The sequence below is a fragment of the Eucalyptus grandis genome, chromosome 7, assembly GCF_016545825.1.
Source record: "Eucalyptus grandis isolate ANBG69807.140 chromosome 7, ASM1654582v1, whole genome shotgun sequence".
Classification (NCBI taxonomy): Eukaryota; Viridiplantae; Streptophyta; class Magnoliopsida; order Myrtales; family Myrtaceae; genus Eucalyptus; species Eucalyptus grandis.
In genome coordinates, this window is record NC_052618.1 from 8,886,982 (window position 1) to 8,903,837 (window position 16,856).

A 16,856-nucleotide genomic window follows, 5' to 3' on the forward strand; every position below is an offset into this window, starting at 1 on the left:
ACCAAATGATTTACTCCCTTGTGAACCCAAAAAGTGATGGTGTGCTTGAAAAAGATCATCTTAGTCCCTGGCACAACATACTCAGCCACGTTCCATTCAGAAGACACGAGGACTCCAAAACAAATAGAGTGCACATCCATAACTATGGGCCTGAAAATATTCAACAACAGTGGGTAAGATAAAAAAAAATCTTGGTAAGTCAACGACTTAAGCCTCGACTAGGACGCTCATTCGTCTCGGAGACAGCCTAATCATGTGACATTATATATTTTCTTACCTTATTTTGGCACACCCCTACATATTATTAATTCACATATGCCCATAATAATGCAATAAGCTTAACAAATAATCAAAACACATCTCATACATATCCATGCACATTGCATCTATGTGTGTTCCAATTATTACGACCCTCAGGCCACGGCCAATACAAGAATTGATGGTCTTCCGGCATGACCAGGGATCATCCCGCCCCATTCGACACGGTATCGTTTAGAATCCCTGCCATAGACGACATTCCTTAAGGATATCAATCTAGCCTCAACTGTGACTTAGCATTCGAACCCCCACAGGGCATTCGATAAAAATCAAGCAACATCCTCAAACTCTTGTTGGGTGACGGGTTCCATTTAGTGACCATTCAAGCACACCAATGCTTGTATTCCATTAATTAGCCCATTGCAAATATGGTTCATGCTCATACAAAATTGCAGTAAAATAATCACACGTGGTCATGCACTTTTCTTTCAAAACCTCCTTGCTTCATTTAACACATAAAACTTGGCATCCAAACGCAACACCTCTTAATATGTCATTTACATGCTAATAAAACCTTTTTTTTTTAAATAGTACTTAAGGTTCATAAATTGGACAATCATTTTCATGGCATAACAAGCTTCAAACAACATGAATTATGCATAAATTCATCCAATAATTTAAGCATAAATTCTGCCCATCGACTAAATCGCCATTAATTAGCGCTAATTGCCATTTATTAAGACTATCTGCAATTAATTAAGACTAATTGTATTCAATTAAACTAACTACGATTAATTAAGACTAACTGCAATTAATTAAAGCTAACTATAATTATCCTTAATATAAAACATCATTACTCACAATTAATACTAAACCATCATTAATTAGTGCTAACTGTCCTTAATTAAGGCTAACTACCATTAGCCTTAATCTAATTCATCCTTAAACTTGATTAAAACTAAACCATCATTAACTAACACTAACGACCATTAACCATAATCTAATCCTACCCTTAAACGCAATTAACTCCCTAATCAAGGATTAGGAGGCTAATTCAAGGTTTTCAGCAACGGCAAGCTCACAACGATGGTGGCGTGACGGTGGCATGATGGCGGCAAGAACGTGAGACTCATGGCTCAAATGGCAGCACCACAGTGGTGGCTTAGCAAAGCTTGAGCTCACCGCGAAGAGGGGGGTAGTTCGGTGATGGTGGTGGTTCGGTGATGAGGATGACGAAGCAACGGCGGCACGGCAATGTGAGGGATAGGTGAAGGCGAGTGGTGGCAAGGGGGCGGCTATGGTGAAGAACAAAGGAGGAGGAAGAAGAAGAAGAAGAAGAAGAAGAAGAAGATTGAGAGAATGGAGAGAGGAAGGGGTGACCGAACACTAAGGGAGGGGGAGGAAAGGGGAGATAAAGAGAGAAAGAGAGATTTAAGATATCTTCCCTCCATTTTCATCATGGTTTCTCACCCAAACCCCCTAAAATCCTCCCAGCCAAGCTCTTTGTCCCCTTTGTCTTTTTGTTAAACCTTCTTGTTAAACCTTCTAAAATGGGCAAAAATGGACATTTAACAACTTATGACAAAAATTCAAATTTTGTCCTTGGGCCCATTGCTTGAAATGGGTTTGAATTGAGCTTGGCTTGGTTGATGGGCTAATTAGGCCTTCATGGCTAAACTTGAGGGGTGTGAGGGCCCATTGGCCTTTGCTTGCCCGACTTTTCTTTCTAGCTTTCAATTCTCGATCGATTTGTTCTTGTTTGAAAATTTGATGCTGATATGAGAGAGAGAGAGAGAGAGAGAGAGAGAGAGAGATGGGCGTGAGATCAAGCTAAGACGATGGCAGTGGCTACGTGTGATGGTGGTGCGGGTCTGGAGTGGGGGCGATGTCGGTGTCAGCTCTGTGGAAGGGGTCGTTGTGGTGGAGAGGCCTTGATGGGTGCCGAAAGTGTGTGGGAGACAGAAGGTGTAGTTTTTTCTTTTTTCGGGTTGGAAAGCACTTGTCATATAAAAGTCTTTTACGTCAAAATATAAGCATCAGAGCAAAGCATTTCCGAAAGACAAGTTAACCGGTCAACATCTATTGCGGTGGGCTTTGACAACCAAATTCGTAATACAATTACTCTCTCTTTGACAATTGGCCAACTTCATATTACTGAATGACTTTTCATGGGCCTGGGTTTCAGTGATAAGTGCTTAGGCTTCCCAACTCACTTGATCTGTTCCCTCGCTCATCATCTTGACTAGAGGTACCTTCTCCTGATTTGCTGACGAAACTCTCACCGATCGAGCAAACCCATCTAGTAAGACAACACAGAAGGAAGTGCAGTTGGGTCAGTTAGAAATGTAACTTTTTGTTGACACTAGTGGGAGTGTCCATTGGATGACAAAAAATGCACTCGAAGACTACTAGGTGTCTGCGTAACAGCGTTAATGCTACGGCCCAGTAGCCGCATAACCTCTCCCCAGTAAAATTGAGGGCACAGGCCGATTGTTGAGCCCGTAAGTTTTGACCCCCAAAAAAAAAAAAAAAAATCTTAGAAGTTACCGACTAGGATTTGGATTTACCCAATTTCTAATTAATCAGTAACTTCAAACTTTCATTTCATTTTCATTATTGCGCCCCAAAATTTACTAGTATTATTTGTTTGAAGATACACAAAGTTTCTTGCTACCATATTTGCCAATTTGCAGTTTGGTTTGTAAAATTACCAATTGACATTCGAAATTTACTGGTGAGTGTAGGAACCGACCAATATTGATTACAGCAAGCTACGGTACACGCTTGAGGAAGTTACCAACGTGTAGTCACTAATAATTTTCTACTAGTGAGCATCGAATTTACCCTCCTATCATCAATATTGAGCTACTTACTATAATTATTTGACAAAAGTTGCCAACTTACATTTTGATTTGCCGATTTGTACTTGGCTAGCAAGTGACCATCTTTTGGCTTTTAGAACTTTAGTTGTGTAGTTTAATTGATCTTGCAACTTACCAACTCAAATATTAGTTTAACAGTCGACCATTGTTTAGTAAATTTTACAACCCGCCGAATATTAGTTTACCGGCTTCTACTAGCCCCTTTTTATTTGCCACAAGAGGTGCATGGAATCACCCGACCCTTAGCGAAACCGGAGCATCCTTTACACTAGCAACACCCTCTTGCTCTTGTAGCTGATTTTGAGCAAGATTTGAAGTGTCATGTGTGCTCTGCATAGAGGTGTGCAAAAGAATCGAAAACTGCTTAGAACCAGTGGTTCCCAAGGGAGCTAGTTTGGTTCTCAATTCCAATTTATTGGAACCCCAGTGAGTATTGATTTGGTTCCCGATTCTAGGTGTGGAGTCACCTACCCAAATCGGACCGCTAATATATATAATTTTTAAGGAAAATTTCCAACCAAATAAAAAAAATTTAAAAAAAATGAAAAATCCTAAAATGCTAATACGAAGTTCAACACCAATTAACTCGAGCTCGTTTCATGTTACTCTCACCTCGTTTAAGTTGTTTCTCCATCTCTCATTCACGGCCTCAACTTTCAACTTTTAATATGAATTCAATCTTTTACTAATATTGCAATTAAGAATATGAGAGCTTTTTTTTTTTTTTTTTTTTTTTATGTTTTTCTTTACTTTGATTAGCTGGAAAATGTTGTACTGAGTGCGTGAAATTGGGCCGGACCGGTTCCATGGACCCACAGGAGAATTGGATTGGAATGGCGGTCCAATTTCTGGATAGATCTATGGAATCAATGGACGATTCTCATTTGCAATTATTCAAAATTGACAAACCATGCTCATCTCTACCTCTGCGTTACAAAGATAAGAGGGAGGAGAGTCGTTTAGTCATCAATCATTTTGCGCATCACCATCTGACTAAGTCCTTCTATCTAACCTTCAAGAGATATTTTAGGTGCAAAAGCTTACGACTGATACATGTCAGGGAATTTCATTGTTTTCTCGATTGTTCTTACTTTATTTTCGAGTCATGCACTCAAATGCCTATTCAACACTTTCTTCATCCACAGCTCTCTCTCACCCTCCCTCCATTCCTTGAAGATAGTAATTACTAATTAGGGATAGCTTAAATAGTGCGTGAGTGTTTTAATCTATTCTTCTCAAGATTGAAGGTGTACATGATGGTTGTAGTGCCGGTGCGTTTCAGAACCGCTTTTCCAATGAGTTTTGGACCTTTAAAGCACTATGAAGAAAATTAGGGTGTTTGGTTAATTTTTTTTGTAACCATTTGGAGAAAAATTGGTATTGGCAAAGTTGAAAGCCCAAGAGGAGGTGGGGACTTATCTTGGACTTTCAGCATTTTAGAATGCAGATTTCAAGATGAATTATCTTTTTTTCTTCCAAAATTGCCCCCATAAATTTTTTTAGATTCCGATCTTGCCTTTGCCTAGCCACCATTAAATCTTCTCCAAGATTGTAGATCTGGTCCTGAATCAAATTAAAAATATAAACCAACCCCAAATTGAAAACCCTAGGGCTGCGTTTGGTCGACCGGATAAAAACCAGGATAGGATATGTTTTATCCTATCCCATGTTTGGTAGCTGTCTAGGATAGGATAAGGTCGGATATAGATGGGATATAGACCGGATAAAAAAATCCGAGGGGGCAGGTGGGATAAGGTCGGATAGGATTTCTTTTATCCGAAACGTAAAACCCTATGTTTTTTTTTTTCTTTCTTGGTCGTTCATCCACAAACGACTCTCTGTTTCCAAAATATCGACGTTGAAGTCTTCTCCTCAATAGCTCTCCAATCCTCATCAAAATTTTATGAAAGCCTTCTTCCTCCGCCAAGGTAAGACCGTCCGCGGGTGATCGCCCGTCGATCACCCTCCTGATCGATTCCCCCCACCACGATGTTTTCCCCGCTTCGATTGCACCCCGGCAACCGAGGTGCAATCGAAGCGGGATGCTCGATTAGTGGGTACATATATACTCGCTTAGAGGAGCACACGGAACAAGGCCAACCAAAGCGAGCCACATTGCGCTTCAAGGAAACAAGCTCCTCTCTGAGCTGTGTTGGGGAGTCAGTGCAAGCCTTTGCTTTTCTCTGTGCTTTCGTCTGCTTTTGCAATGGCTCTGGTTGGAGCAACCGCAGCACCCCCGCCACTCAAGCTTTTTGTTCCTTTACTCCTCGTTTGCCTCGGTACATTTTTTGCCTTCTTTTTGCCTTCAAATTTCCTCTCTCTCTCTCTCTCTCTCTCTGCGAGTTTGTTTCATTCGTCCTGGTCTCTTCTTGCTTTTTGACTTGGAAGGAAAGTTGGTGTTGGCGTCTGGTTAGCTTCTCTATTCCTCAGGGTCTGCCATCCTTGCGATCACAACCTTCTCAGATAAGAGCTTATTTGATCAATGCCTTTGTTGGGTCTAATTGTTTCTGATCGAGACAAAGAAATATTTGCATTTCTGGGGGTGTTATGTTTAATGGGTCACTTCTTCTTTGTGATTTTTCCAGGCTGTCCTTCTTGGTCTGTCTGGTTCATTGAAGGATAGCAAGGTTTTTTACACGAAAAAATAATCATGTTTGTGCCTCGTCTCTTTGATCTTTCCTCGTGGCCATTCAATCTTCCATTGTCTTTGATCTTTTTCTTGTCCGTAGTTCACCAAACAGTATATTTGATAGGATATGAGGATATCCGACTTTAAATCCGTAGTTCACCAAACAATTAATAGGATATGAAGAAATCCATTGATTTCTTATCCTATCCTATCCAATCCTATCTCATTTAGAAATCCGGACGACCAAACACAGCCTAGGAGTCAAAGTCGAAGTAGGAACTCAAAATTTGAAGCCCATTGCGGCTGTCTTGTCTATCTTGGACCTGAAGCCCTCCGTGCCTAACTTGGGGTCACGCGACAAGTGAGGTGATCCAGGTGACTCTTGTGGTGGTGCAACTTTGGTGTCTCGCCGCATTTGGGTGCCGTGACATCGGAGCCCTTGCTATAGCTTGCAACGGCCCTTTGCTTCTACTACGTAAATGATCAAAAGTAGGCCTTTGTTTTTCCTTTGTTTTTTCTATATATATTTCAAAGCTATTTTTTAGGAAATTCAATCAATAATCACTAACCAAACGGTCATGTTGACCTAATGAGAAATGAAATATATATAAAGCTATTTACTAGAAAATTATATAAAAATCACTAACCAAACGGTCATGTTGAGCCAATTAGAAACGAAACGAGTCATTTTCCCCCCAAAGTTTTGCGAAACGTAGCACTCGAGGAGTGGACCCTTCGAATGAACGTAAAGGACAGGTAAATCAATTTAAGAGGGCGAGATACTGTTTAGGTGGAGAGAAGACGGAGTGACATCATCCACGAGCACCATCTTTCTTTACTTTGGATCCTAATTTCACCAACGAATTAGTTTCATCATTTCATTAAACTCACCATGATTTTATACATGAAGCTAATAGCTATTATGGCTAGGAAATAACAATTTTTTTTTTTTTGGAATTTTTGTGCTCAATGCTACATCAATCAAGTGGTTAACGACTTGATTTCAATATACTACTTTTTTTTTTTGGTTAAATCAGGGATGTCATGCTCAAAATAACCTTGGGTCACCTTTGTCACCAATTCATGTGAGTGGAAAAAATTAGTGTACCAAAGTGTGCTTTAGCGAAATTGGAAAGTTTAGATATCTTATACCTAGTTATTTGTCTATCCTATAAAGCGCGTTGCCGAGTTTGGGGTTGAACGCATATTTAAAAATATTTCCATATTATTCCTATCCCTCAGTATTTCGTTTGAATCCATTACTAAGTAATGTAAATCAAAGTATCATCACCCATAAAAAAGAATGAAATAGTTAGAAAAAAAAAAGGAAAATGACATTAGAAGTATCATAATTTTCGTAAGATATTTATTTTAATTCCAAAAGTTTTTAGTGGATCACTTTAAGTGCCAAATTGAAAAAGAAAGAAAAATGATTACTTAAGTGCCTCCGGTGACAAATTTCAACAAAAAAAAAAAATGTTAATTCATAGGTGGCTTTTTATGGGGAAAAAATCGGACATGGACGATGAATGGCCTTTCTATACCTTAAGGATGTCGCACCCCTCAAATTGAATATCTTCTTCAATAAATAAATTCCTCTTTGTGTTCACTCGGAATTTCTCTCTTGTCGCTGTTCTTACTCTTTGTTTGCACTCTCTCTCTCTCTCTCACTCTCTCACTTAGGGACTCAATCACTTGGCGCCGTCCTCTCTTCCTCACTCGCTCACAGGAAAAACATTAGGGCTTGGCGAAAGAATGAAGGAATCTCGCAACATGGAAAAAGGTGAAAGAATTAACAGTGATACTCACTTTCTTCTTGGCTTTGTTGATATGAACTTGAGTCGCTTGTGCTTATTCCTTCTTCATTGTGAGATTCAGCTCTTAATTTTGCCGTAAGATTGTTGGTCTGAATTAGGGTTTGGAGAAGACGGGAAAATTGAGCGATTTGGGAACAGATTTTGTTAAATTTGGGGCTTTTCATGCGTAGTGACGTGATTTTAGCGTTTTTCTCATTGAATTTTGCTATGTCATATTTTCAGCAAGCCATATTGGTATGAAAAAAAGTTAAAATATTATCACTTTCGATTTTTGGAATCCCAAATTGGAATTGGTATTTAAGTAATCGTATTTTTAACAAAGTGACACTGAAGCAATCTATCGAAAAATGTTGGTATTAGGAGTGATCGGCTCTCAAATCACTCTCATTTCACTTATGAACCAACCGCAATGGAAGGACCAATTCCCATTTTTATGGAACTAAGAATCAGATTGATGGCCTCAGGAACCGGACCAAATCGGCTAGTCCAATCCGGTTTCAGCAGTTCCCAGTCTAAGTGGTTTGATATGCTCTCCTCTAGTTGGTATAGGCTTTGTTTGTTTCCTCATTATTTTACGTTTGGTTTGCTTAGGAAAATGACTCAAATGATAGGCAACGAAAAATATTTTCCCGCCATAGCTTTAATTGGGGAAAATGATTTCCTCTTTCAAAAATCAAAAATTAAATTTCAGCATATGATTATGTATCAATGTTTGGATCAAATCAGAAACTCTACATTTTAGCATGAGAACCCCAATGCCCCTTCTTAGGCCCTTAGTAGCAGGGCTAGGTCCCCAATGCTTGGGCGCCTAAGACATTGGCATTTGTGCCTAAGTCCATCGAGGTTGAGCCCGGGATGTCGATGCCTAGGACATTAGGGTCAGAAATGGCTGACATGGATGTCGACCATCTTATGTGGCACGACTAATATTAATGTAAATATTTTTACAATTTTTTTTTAAATTGAGTTTTTTAATGTAAATTTTATATTACATAATTCTTTATTTTTTTTTTCTTTTCTTTTCTTTTTCCTTTTCTTTCTTCCTCCAGCGGCGACGGACGACAATCGGCCACGGGTTAGGGTTGGCTAGGCTCGACCTTGCCAAATCCTAGTGAACAGGCAAGGCTCAATCATCGCTGGCCTTGGCGACTGGCGAAGGAAGATAGAAAAAAAAAGAACAAAAAAAAAAAAAATAATTAAAAAAATAATTTTATTTAAATTGTAAAAAGCTATCCACGTCATTATTAATCATGTTATATAACAAACATGCTTATGTTTGGCATTTTTCCTATTCGAATAATATATATCTATAAGGAAAATTTACAAAACGATAAAAAAATATTTTTCAATTTATTTTCGTGTCTTAGCTTAAAACCGAAAAATATTATTATTTTTTTGAAGATAACTTTTCAAAATATATTTTTCGAAAATGTCATATTTTCCTCAAGTGTCACTTATCCACTAATTCAAAAGCCGGCAACTCCATCGCATATTTAACTATTTACTGTTCACAATTTTTATGTCTATGGTCGGCTCTTCCAGTGAACGACCAACCCTCAATACGAACCATCGTCTCCTTTAGCTTTCCCACAGCCTCCCTCTCTCTATCTCCCCTCAATTCGGGTCGAATTCGTTTTCTGAAACCCTAATTTCTGAATTAATTTGAATTTTGATTTGGATTTGGAGGTGCTAAAGCCCTAATTCTTGAATCAATTTGGACTTTGATTTGGATGTGGAGGTGCAGCGAAGCGACGGAGCATGCGTAATCTGAAGATGGAGTCTCATTACACCCACAACATCTTCGACCGGCGCCCCCTCCTCAAGGCCAAGACCCCGCCGTCAAGTGGGTCAAGGAATGGTACTCTCTTTCGATTAATCTGTGTGTGTTTTGAGGCCCAATTTGTGATTTTTTTTTCGGTTGACTTATTCTGCCTGGAAGGGGAATTTGGGGATTTGTGCTGTGTACGCCATTGTAGTGGGAATTTAGCGTAAATCTCATCGATTTTCTTAAACAGTTCTGTAGTGGGCATGAATCTTGAGTTACTGGGTACATGTGAGTGAGGTGGCAAGTAAAAAAATTGCGAATTTAAGTCGTTGCTGCTGTAATTTGCTGATAATTGCTCAGGCTTGGGGAGGTTGTCGTGCAATCTGGTTATGGGTAGTTGGAAAGAGCTCTCTTTTGCGGCATCCAATGTCTGAATATAGTCTGTCTTATGTAGATTATGCATATGGTTATTTGAGTTATCGAATATTCTGCATGATTGAGTTTGGATCATTGCTCTGCGTTTTGCAAACTCTTGAAATAAGTTTGTTTTCTTGTATGGGATTTGTTGACGTGCCACTTTTGGCAGAATGGAGTTTTTTTAAAGTCCCACCGGAAGAAAGTGCTTTGGTAGTTCTATCTTGTCCAGGTGTTCATCATCGTAATTATTCTTTTTTTATGGTTTAATAATTTCAATCCTCACGGATGTGTATGTGTACATGCTTGCGTTTGCCAATTTTAACATCAGATAGCTGTACCAGAATGCATCTTCTACTTGGACTTCTTTTTCCCCGGGTGTAATTCTGTGTATGTTTTGGTTATATCTGACGTTTCCAGGGGGCTTAACCTATTGGCATGGAAAGCCGTAGCATTAAGTGTGTATTTGGACTCTTACTAAGCTTGGCTTCTTGAGTTTGCTTGTTTTCTGAGGGATTCCTTTTACAAATTTCTGACTGTTAATCATGTGGTAGGCGGTGGTGGACTGAGTTTACTACCACGAGTTTTTTTTACAAAATTTGAAAGCTCTTTCTTTTGCGCCTTATTCTTGTATTATGATGGTTCTAACTGCTGCATTTACCATCTTATTTTGTGAATTGAGCTTTATATATGACGTAGTGCAGTTTTTTTTAGGGTGCCACAAGATGTTGTAGCGACTGGCGGGAAGTGCTATGTCTTGAAATGGGTTACAGGTGACTATTGCACTTCGTTTGGAACTTTTAATGTCTGAATTCTTTTTATTAACCTGTTATTATTTGGAAAGGCAATGGGATTGGCTTTCTTATCAATTTTAAGGCCTTCAATAAGCCATATTGAATTTCCTGACCTGTCGAAAGTAATATTTTTTAATGTTATAGAAATTTGAGGTGACTTTAAATGTTAATAATTATATGTTTCTAGAAACTGTGGGTGTTAAGTGTACAAAAGAAGTGACAGGTTTAATGTGGAAAGCCAAGAGCCAAATTAGAACTCCTTTGTCAAAAGGTAGGTGGAAACATGTGATGTTTGGGGAAATCGCTAATTCAGGTGAGGCGTAAACTGACCTAGCTGGCTTCAAGTAACTGGAAGAATTGGTGTACGTGCCATTTTTAAACTAATATTCAATTTTCTTTTCTTTACTGAAAATTCTTTTAAGGGTACACGTTGGTTGAATGAGATTTGCTATTTGCATTTAAATGTTATTGTAGTTGAAAATTTTCTCCAATATCATAATGACCGGGGATTAAGTCCGGCCTATTATCTCCTATAAGCTGGCTTAGTTTCATGGAGGCTGTGGTGATGGTAATGGTGGAGTTGTCTTGTAGAGTTCTTGAATAAGAATGTGCTCTTTATTTATTTATTTATTTTTATTTGTGTGGTTTACTGGAGGATTGGAGAAAGAAACGCATGAATTTTCAATTGAGCATTACTAGATGAATCTGTTTGCTGATAGCCAACTATGGCAATTGGATCTGGAAGCAAGTGGTTTATCTGCAAAATTAAAATTTAAGCCTGTGTATATTTTGGATAGCTACTTTAGGAGGTTCTTATAAATAGTGCCAGATTATAAAATCAATGAGAAGTTTTTGGAGCTCTAGTTTTATGCTCGAATTTCATTAGACAATTTGAAGCCCATCTAAACTCTGCTTTGATTATATACTCTCTAATTAGAATGTTCCTCTACTTTCTCTTTTTCACTTGTGTTTTCTTCTTCATTTCTCTTTGGTTTAGCTTTAGTATACCTCCTTATTCTATTTTTTTTTTTTTTTGGTATTGCCTTTACTTACAAAAAAAGAACGAAAAGAACTTTAAGCATGGGCTCAAGTTTCTTTATGTCTCACATGTAGAGAGCACATTGAAGGCCCTGAGAGAGAAGGAAAAGGAGCCAAAGGAGCCAGAACCAGAACCAGAGCCAGAGCCAACTACTGAAGTCCTTTTCCTCTGCAGCTATGAAGGATGTGGAAAAATCTTTATTGATGCTGGTGCTTTGAGAAAGCATTCTCACATCCATGGAGAAAGACAGTATGTGTGTCACTATGAGGGATGCGGAAAGGTAGTGTGCCTTGTTTTTTGTGCTTGTTCATCTTATATCATCTCAATGTAGTTAGTGCTTTCCTCTATTTAGCTAATGTCTAGCTGTTATCTTAGATTTTAGTGTCTTTTCAGGGATGGTGAATGAAATCATGTGATATTATAACCATATGGTGGTGACTGAAGAATGGCCTGGGTAATATTTTAAGCAATTACAATACGACTTCTCTCATAGTTTTGCTTCAATTGCCAGAATGCGTTTTACTAATTTTAATGGCTCTCTTGTTCATTTTATACATGGTCTTATGAAGATTACTAAAAAAGTAGAAAAATAAACCTGGGGCTTGTTCCGTCTGCTGCTTTTTTAATTTTTTGAACAACTTTAAGCTTACTTGTTCATATTGCCATATAGGGGCATTGGATGATCAATCCACAGTCATAGTTCTAGTTGTCTTGGTGGTGGATAGGTTTAATTTACGTGTTTGGAATCAAATATCATCTAAGAATCCAAATGCCTGATGGGGTTTATGACTAATGTGGAAGATTGATATGCATGTGGTTTTTGTCTGAATGCCAAGGGGTGTTCATTCAATTGTCAATTGGTCAGTTTTACCACATTATGAACTTTTAGGTCGTGTTTGATGGACCTTGTTAGGGATGTCCAGTTGTCCACTAGCTCTCTCTCTCTCTCTCTCTCTCTCTCGCATGTGCACACGCTCACTTCCACAATAACGGCACCCTTTCGCTGGTTGCTTACCAGAGCAATGATCAGCCACTGGTCAGCAACCACCAATGCTAACCGTGAGTGGTAGTGGACTGGAGATCGGTTAACAACTAGTTTCCAGCATCTGGTTTTCTGGGCTGGTGCTTCTCTTAATAATTTTTGTTTTTCGAGTTAAAATTTCAATTCACATGCAACTTTTCTGTCTTATTCCTCGTTCATCCATTCCCTTTGTGGTTCTTTGGGGTTAAAGTATCCAACATCACTTGTTTGTGGGTTTGTTTGGCCTTATATTGATGTGTTCTCTTTTTACCCAGTAGCTTAAGTTTATGGGTTGGACCTTCTACCTAAACTTACAAAAAATGAAAATTGTTTCTCCACCAGCTTGCGGGCATATCCTCATCAAATGCTAATGAAGTCTCAAAGTTTTAGATGGGGTGTTTGTTGGTAGTAGTTTTTTATTTTTCATCTTTTGTTGGTAGTTGTTTGTGTTTTGTTTTGTGGTCGAAAGTTATTTTTCATTGTTGTCTCTTTAGGTCTGCACTGCATGCTGATTGTTCCTTTGCTTGTATTGCAGAAATTTTTGGATAGTTCGAAATTAAAAAGGCACTTTCTCATTCACACTGGGGAAAGAGATTTTGTATGTCCTTATGAAGGCTGTGGTAAGGTGGTCAATCAATCTGGCGCCCCCGAATCTAATTTCTAGGTTTTGCTGGGTTTGTTTATCTTTATTCACTTGTTGGCATTTATTTTTGTATGAGATGGTGTCTCAAATTTCTATAGTGGTGTTGCCAGAATTGTAGTTCCCAACCAGGTCCTGACTAGAATTCTATACAGGCTAAGACTGAGTAAGAGATTTTCACATCTCTGAAATAGCTTAATTCTCTTTCCATTACTAGTTGAGAATCATCTGACCCCAAAAAAATAGAAGTTGACAATCACGGTGAGGTTGGTGTTATTATATCAAAATGCATGAATTGTTTTAAGCAATTTTTCATTCTTGTACTTGCACGCGTTTTCTAACCAAGTCGCTGAATATTTAATTTGTTAAGTTAAATTGTATATCACATAGTTTCTAATCAAGTGTCCTGACACTAAATCCAATCAAATTCAATTGACACGTCCTTTTCATGATGACAGCATGCGTGTGAATATAGTTATCACATGTAAAGAATGCCGGGGTATGCTGTGGATAAAGTTTAGCCCATGTGGACAACCGCTTGGACATCCACATTTGTTAAGATTTTGTCCACATCACACTACGAGTTTGTTTGATGGCCACATTAGTTGGATATGGCTGAATGTGGTGTAAGAGGAATTTCATTAGATAATTTATGAAAGTAGAAGCTTTGATTAAACAAATTAATAGTACAGGGAATTGATTAGAGAAAACATGAAAATACAAGGATGAAAAGTAGAATGTTTTCTTATTTGAAATCCTTTATTTAGTATAGTAAGTGCTGATAAATATTGTAGTCTGCTTTCCTAACTTGTTCACTGACATTCTAATTCCATTCTTGCTTTCCTTTATACAAATTGTGAGGATTAAGATCATAATTGGTTACATATAATAATTCAGTACTTAAAACCTAAAGAGATGTCACTTAAGAATTTTGTGAATAAGTGTTGTAAGGAAGGCTTATTCTTCATGTGGGATATTGATCTGTTGACATGAATAATTAGCACACTGGTGGATAAGTGACGTGTTGTGTTTCGATCTTCCTATTCTGGACATGCCACAGATGCTCATAGCCGTTATTTGTTTGGTCCACTTGTATTTGACAGTTAACTTGTTATTTCAGGCATTTTCCCTGGATTTCAACCTGAGGTCCCACATGAAAACGCACTCTCAAGAGAACTATCATATTTGCCCTTACCCAGATTGTGGTAAGAGATATGCACATGAGTACAAGCTTAAGAACCACATCGCATCGCAGCATGAAAAGGTTGGTCTTGCTTTCCTATTGTCATGTTAGTACTGAAATGAAAGATGCTTGGGGAGCCAGGCATCTGACCAATTTGAGATTGGGTTCCACTGATTTGATTGTGAGGATTAAGATCATAATTGGTTAGTTGAGCACCATCCAATAGGAAATTAACTTGCAAAGTGTGAGCTCTTCATTTTTCTGATAAATATTGGTCAACTTGGAAACAATGGGAAATCTAAGTTTTGAGTACTATGCCAGAGGCTATTTTAGCTCTAAGTGTCATTGATTAAATTGACTTTGACTCTGTGGCTTTGACTTTCTACCAAATTCCACAGAATGCGGCAGTTGAGGTGGCGAAGTACACACCACCTCCGGAGAAGATCACTACTAAAGCTTCTAAACCTTCCAGTGGAGCTTATGGGTTGGCATCATCTGACCGCCCTTATGCTTGTCCGTATGAGACATGTGACAAGGCTTATATTCATGAGTACAAGCTCAAACTTCACTTGAGAAGAGAGCATCCCGAGTATATGGCTGATGAGAACGCTGAGAATGCCACACGCAATGTGGATCATGAAATGGACGAAGCTAGCGATCAAGATAATTACAGCAGAAAGCGTGCCAACGGGAAAAGCCAGAAGCAAAGCAGACAGAAAGTGAACTTGAAGACGCCTCCAGCAAAGCCTGCTAAGAGGAAAGGTGCCGCCAGCCCTACTCCCGTCACTTTGAATGTGGTGAAGAAACCATGGCCAGTTAAAGAAGACATATACGAGGAAGAAGATAGTGAAGAGACGGAAGAGGACCAAGAGAATGTGGAGGGATGGAGATATGCCGAAAACAACGAGGATGACGATGAAGAGACTGAGTATGAAGACTAGCGAGCTCTCAGTAGCAACATATGCATTTAGAGGAAGGATTAGGTTGATGAGGAGCCAAGGGTATCAAGATTAGACCTGAAGCATGCTGCCATTAGCTCCACTGTGAAGCTCAAATAGCCTTATTCTCCATTAATCGCAGTTCCTCAATGAGGTGCATTCATATGTGTCACAAACAAACCCGCAGCATTGTCCTCAGAATTTTTCAGACTTAAATGGATAGTGCATAGATCCCTAATTATGAAACCCAGCTAATGGCCAAAATGAGATTGTGTCCGTAAGCAAAAATTGTTTTCGTAGACGGTCCAGGGGATTGTTCTGAATCAAATGAAAATAAGGGAGGATTTCGAATTGAGAGTATAGGGAATAATGGTGCTATCATTTCAATAAAAGTTTCGGTATTTGCTCTGCTCTGAAAATGTTTATAGGAACCTGGATACTGTCCTCTTAAGTTCTGAGTCAAATGAAAGCTAGGATTATGGTACTCTTCCAAGAACTATATGTTGAAAAACAATGCAAGGGCATGCTATTGTTTATAAGAAGCACTTCATAGACAATTATTTATACGTATTCATTGCCTAATACATGCTAATTAACTTTCTTAATCTTCTTCTAGAAAAACAAGGAAAAGTTGCATTATAACGGACATAGAATTAGGTGTCATAGAATCAAGATCACCGTGTCTATGGAACGCATTGCAATATTAATTCTGTAATTATACCATAAGACATTATGATTATTGATTGTGTTTTTCCAAATTTCGGTTAACTAGAAAATGTGAATACATAGAATCATCACAAGATATTGTTTTTTACTCAATTTAAGCTAAATCATATCACTTTCACAAGTATAATCTACCTAAGAGTCGAAGCGGAGCCCGCTAAAATGTAAGTAGTCGGAAAATTTTTTAGGACTTCTGGCTCAAATTATCTTTTTGATTTGCCGGATGAGCCCAGCCCAGCCCAATTCAGCCTAGCCCAAGTAACATGATTCAAAACGTCCGAGAGGAGACCGTGGAGATTAGGGGTGAGCGGTTCCCGGTTCCTTACAGGTTCCGCTTGGAACCTGAACCTACCCTCTGCACGGGTTCCTCATTTTGAACCCTAACCTACCCGTCGGCAAGAATGGAACCCACCCTATCACAAGGTTCCAGGGTCGGTTCCAGGTTCCAACAGGTTCTTTATTTTTTTATTTTTCATTTTTAGATTAAAAAAATGGAAAATAATGCAGCAATAATAACGACATAGCCATGAATCCTGCAACCTGATGCTAGAACACACTTCACATGCTAAACCGACTTGAAGCTATTGAAGATGCCCAATAAACGATGTTACTCTTATTTAGACATTGCAGATAGCAAACCAATACCACATAAGTTGAAATTCCTCAGAATTGACACAACTAAAAGCTCCCCAATGTCTGGAAGGACGACCACTAATAATCACTACCACACTATGAGAACAAGCACCACCGTGA

At 38.7% G+C, this 16,856-nt stretch overlaps 1 protein-coding gene across 1 annotated transcript; it reads left to right on the plus strand.

Moving 5' to 3' along the window:
* Nucleotides 1–9,106: 9,106 nt before the first annotated feature.
* On the plus strand, nucleotides 9,107–15,737 carry LOC120295424 (zinc finger transcription factor YY1-like). The gene is given in 7 exon segments (XM_039316561.1): nucleotides 9,107–9,414; nucleotides 9,417–9,444; nucleotides 10,480–10,538; nucleotides 11,673–11,878; nucleotides 13,155–13,244; nucleotides 14,380–14,523; nucleotides 14,841–15,737. Coding segments are annotated over 7 exon segments (1,140 nt in total). The 5' UTR covers nucleotides 9,107–9,344; the 3' UTR covers nucleotides 15,384–15,737.
* Nucleotides 15,738–16,856: the final 1,119 nt, after the last annotated feature.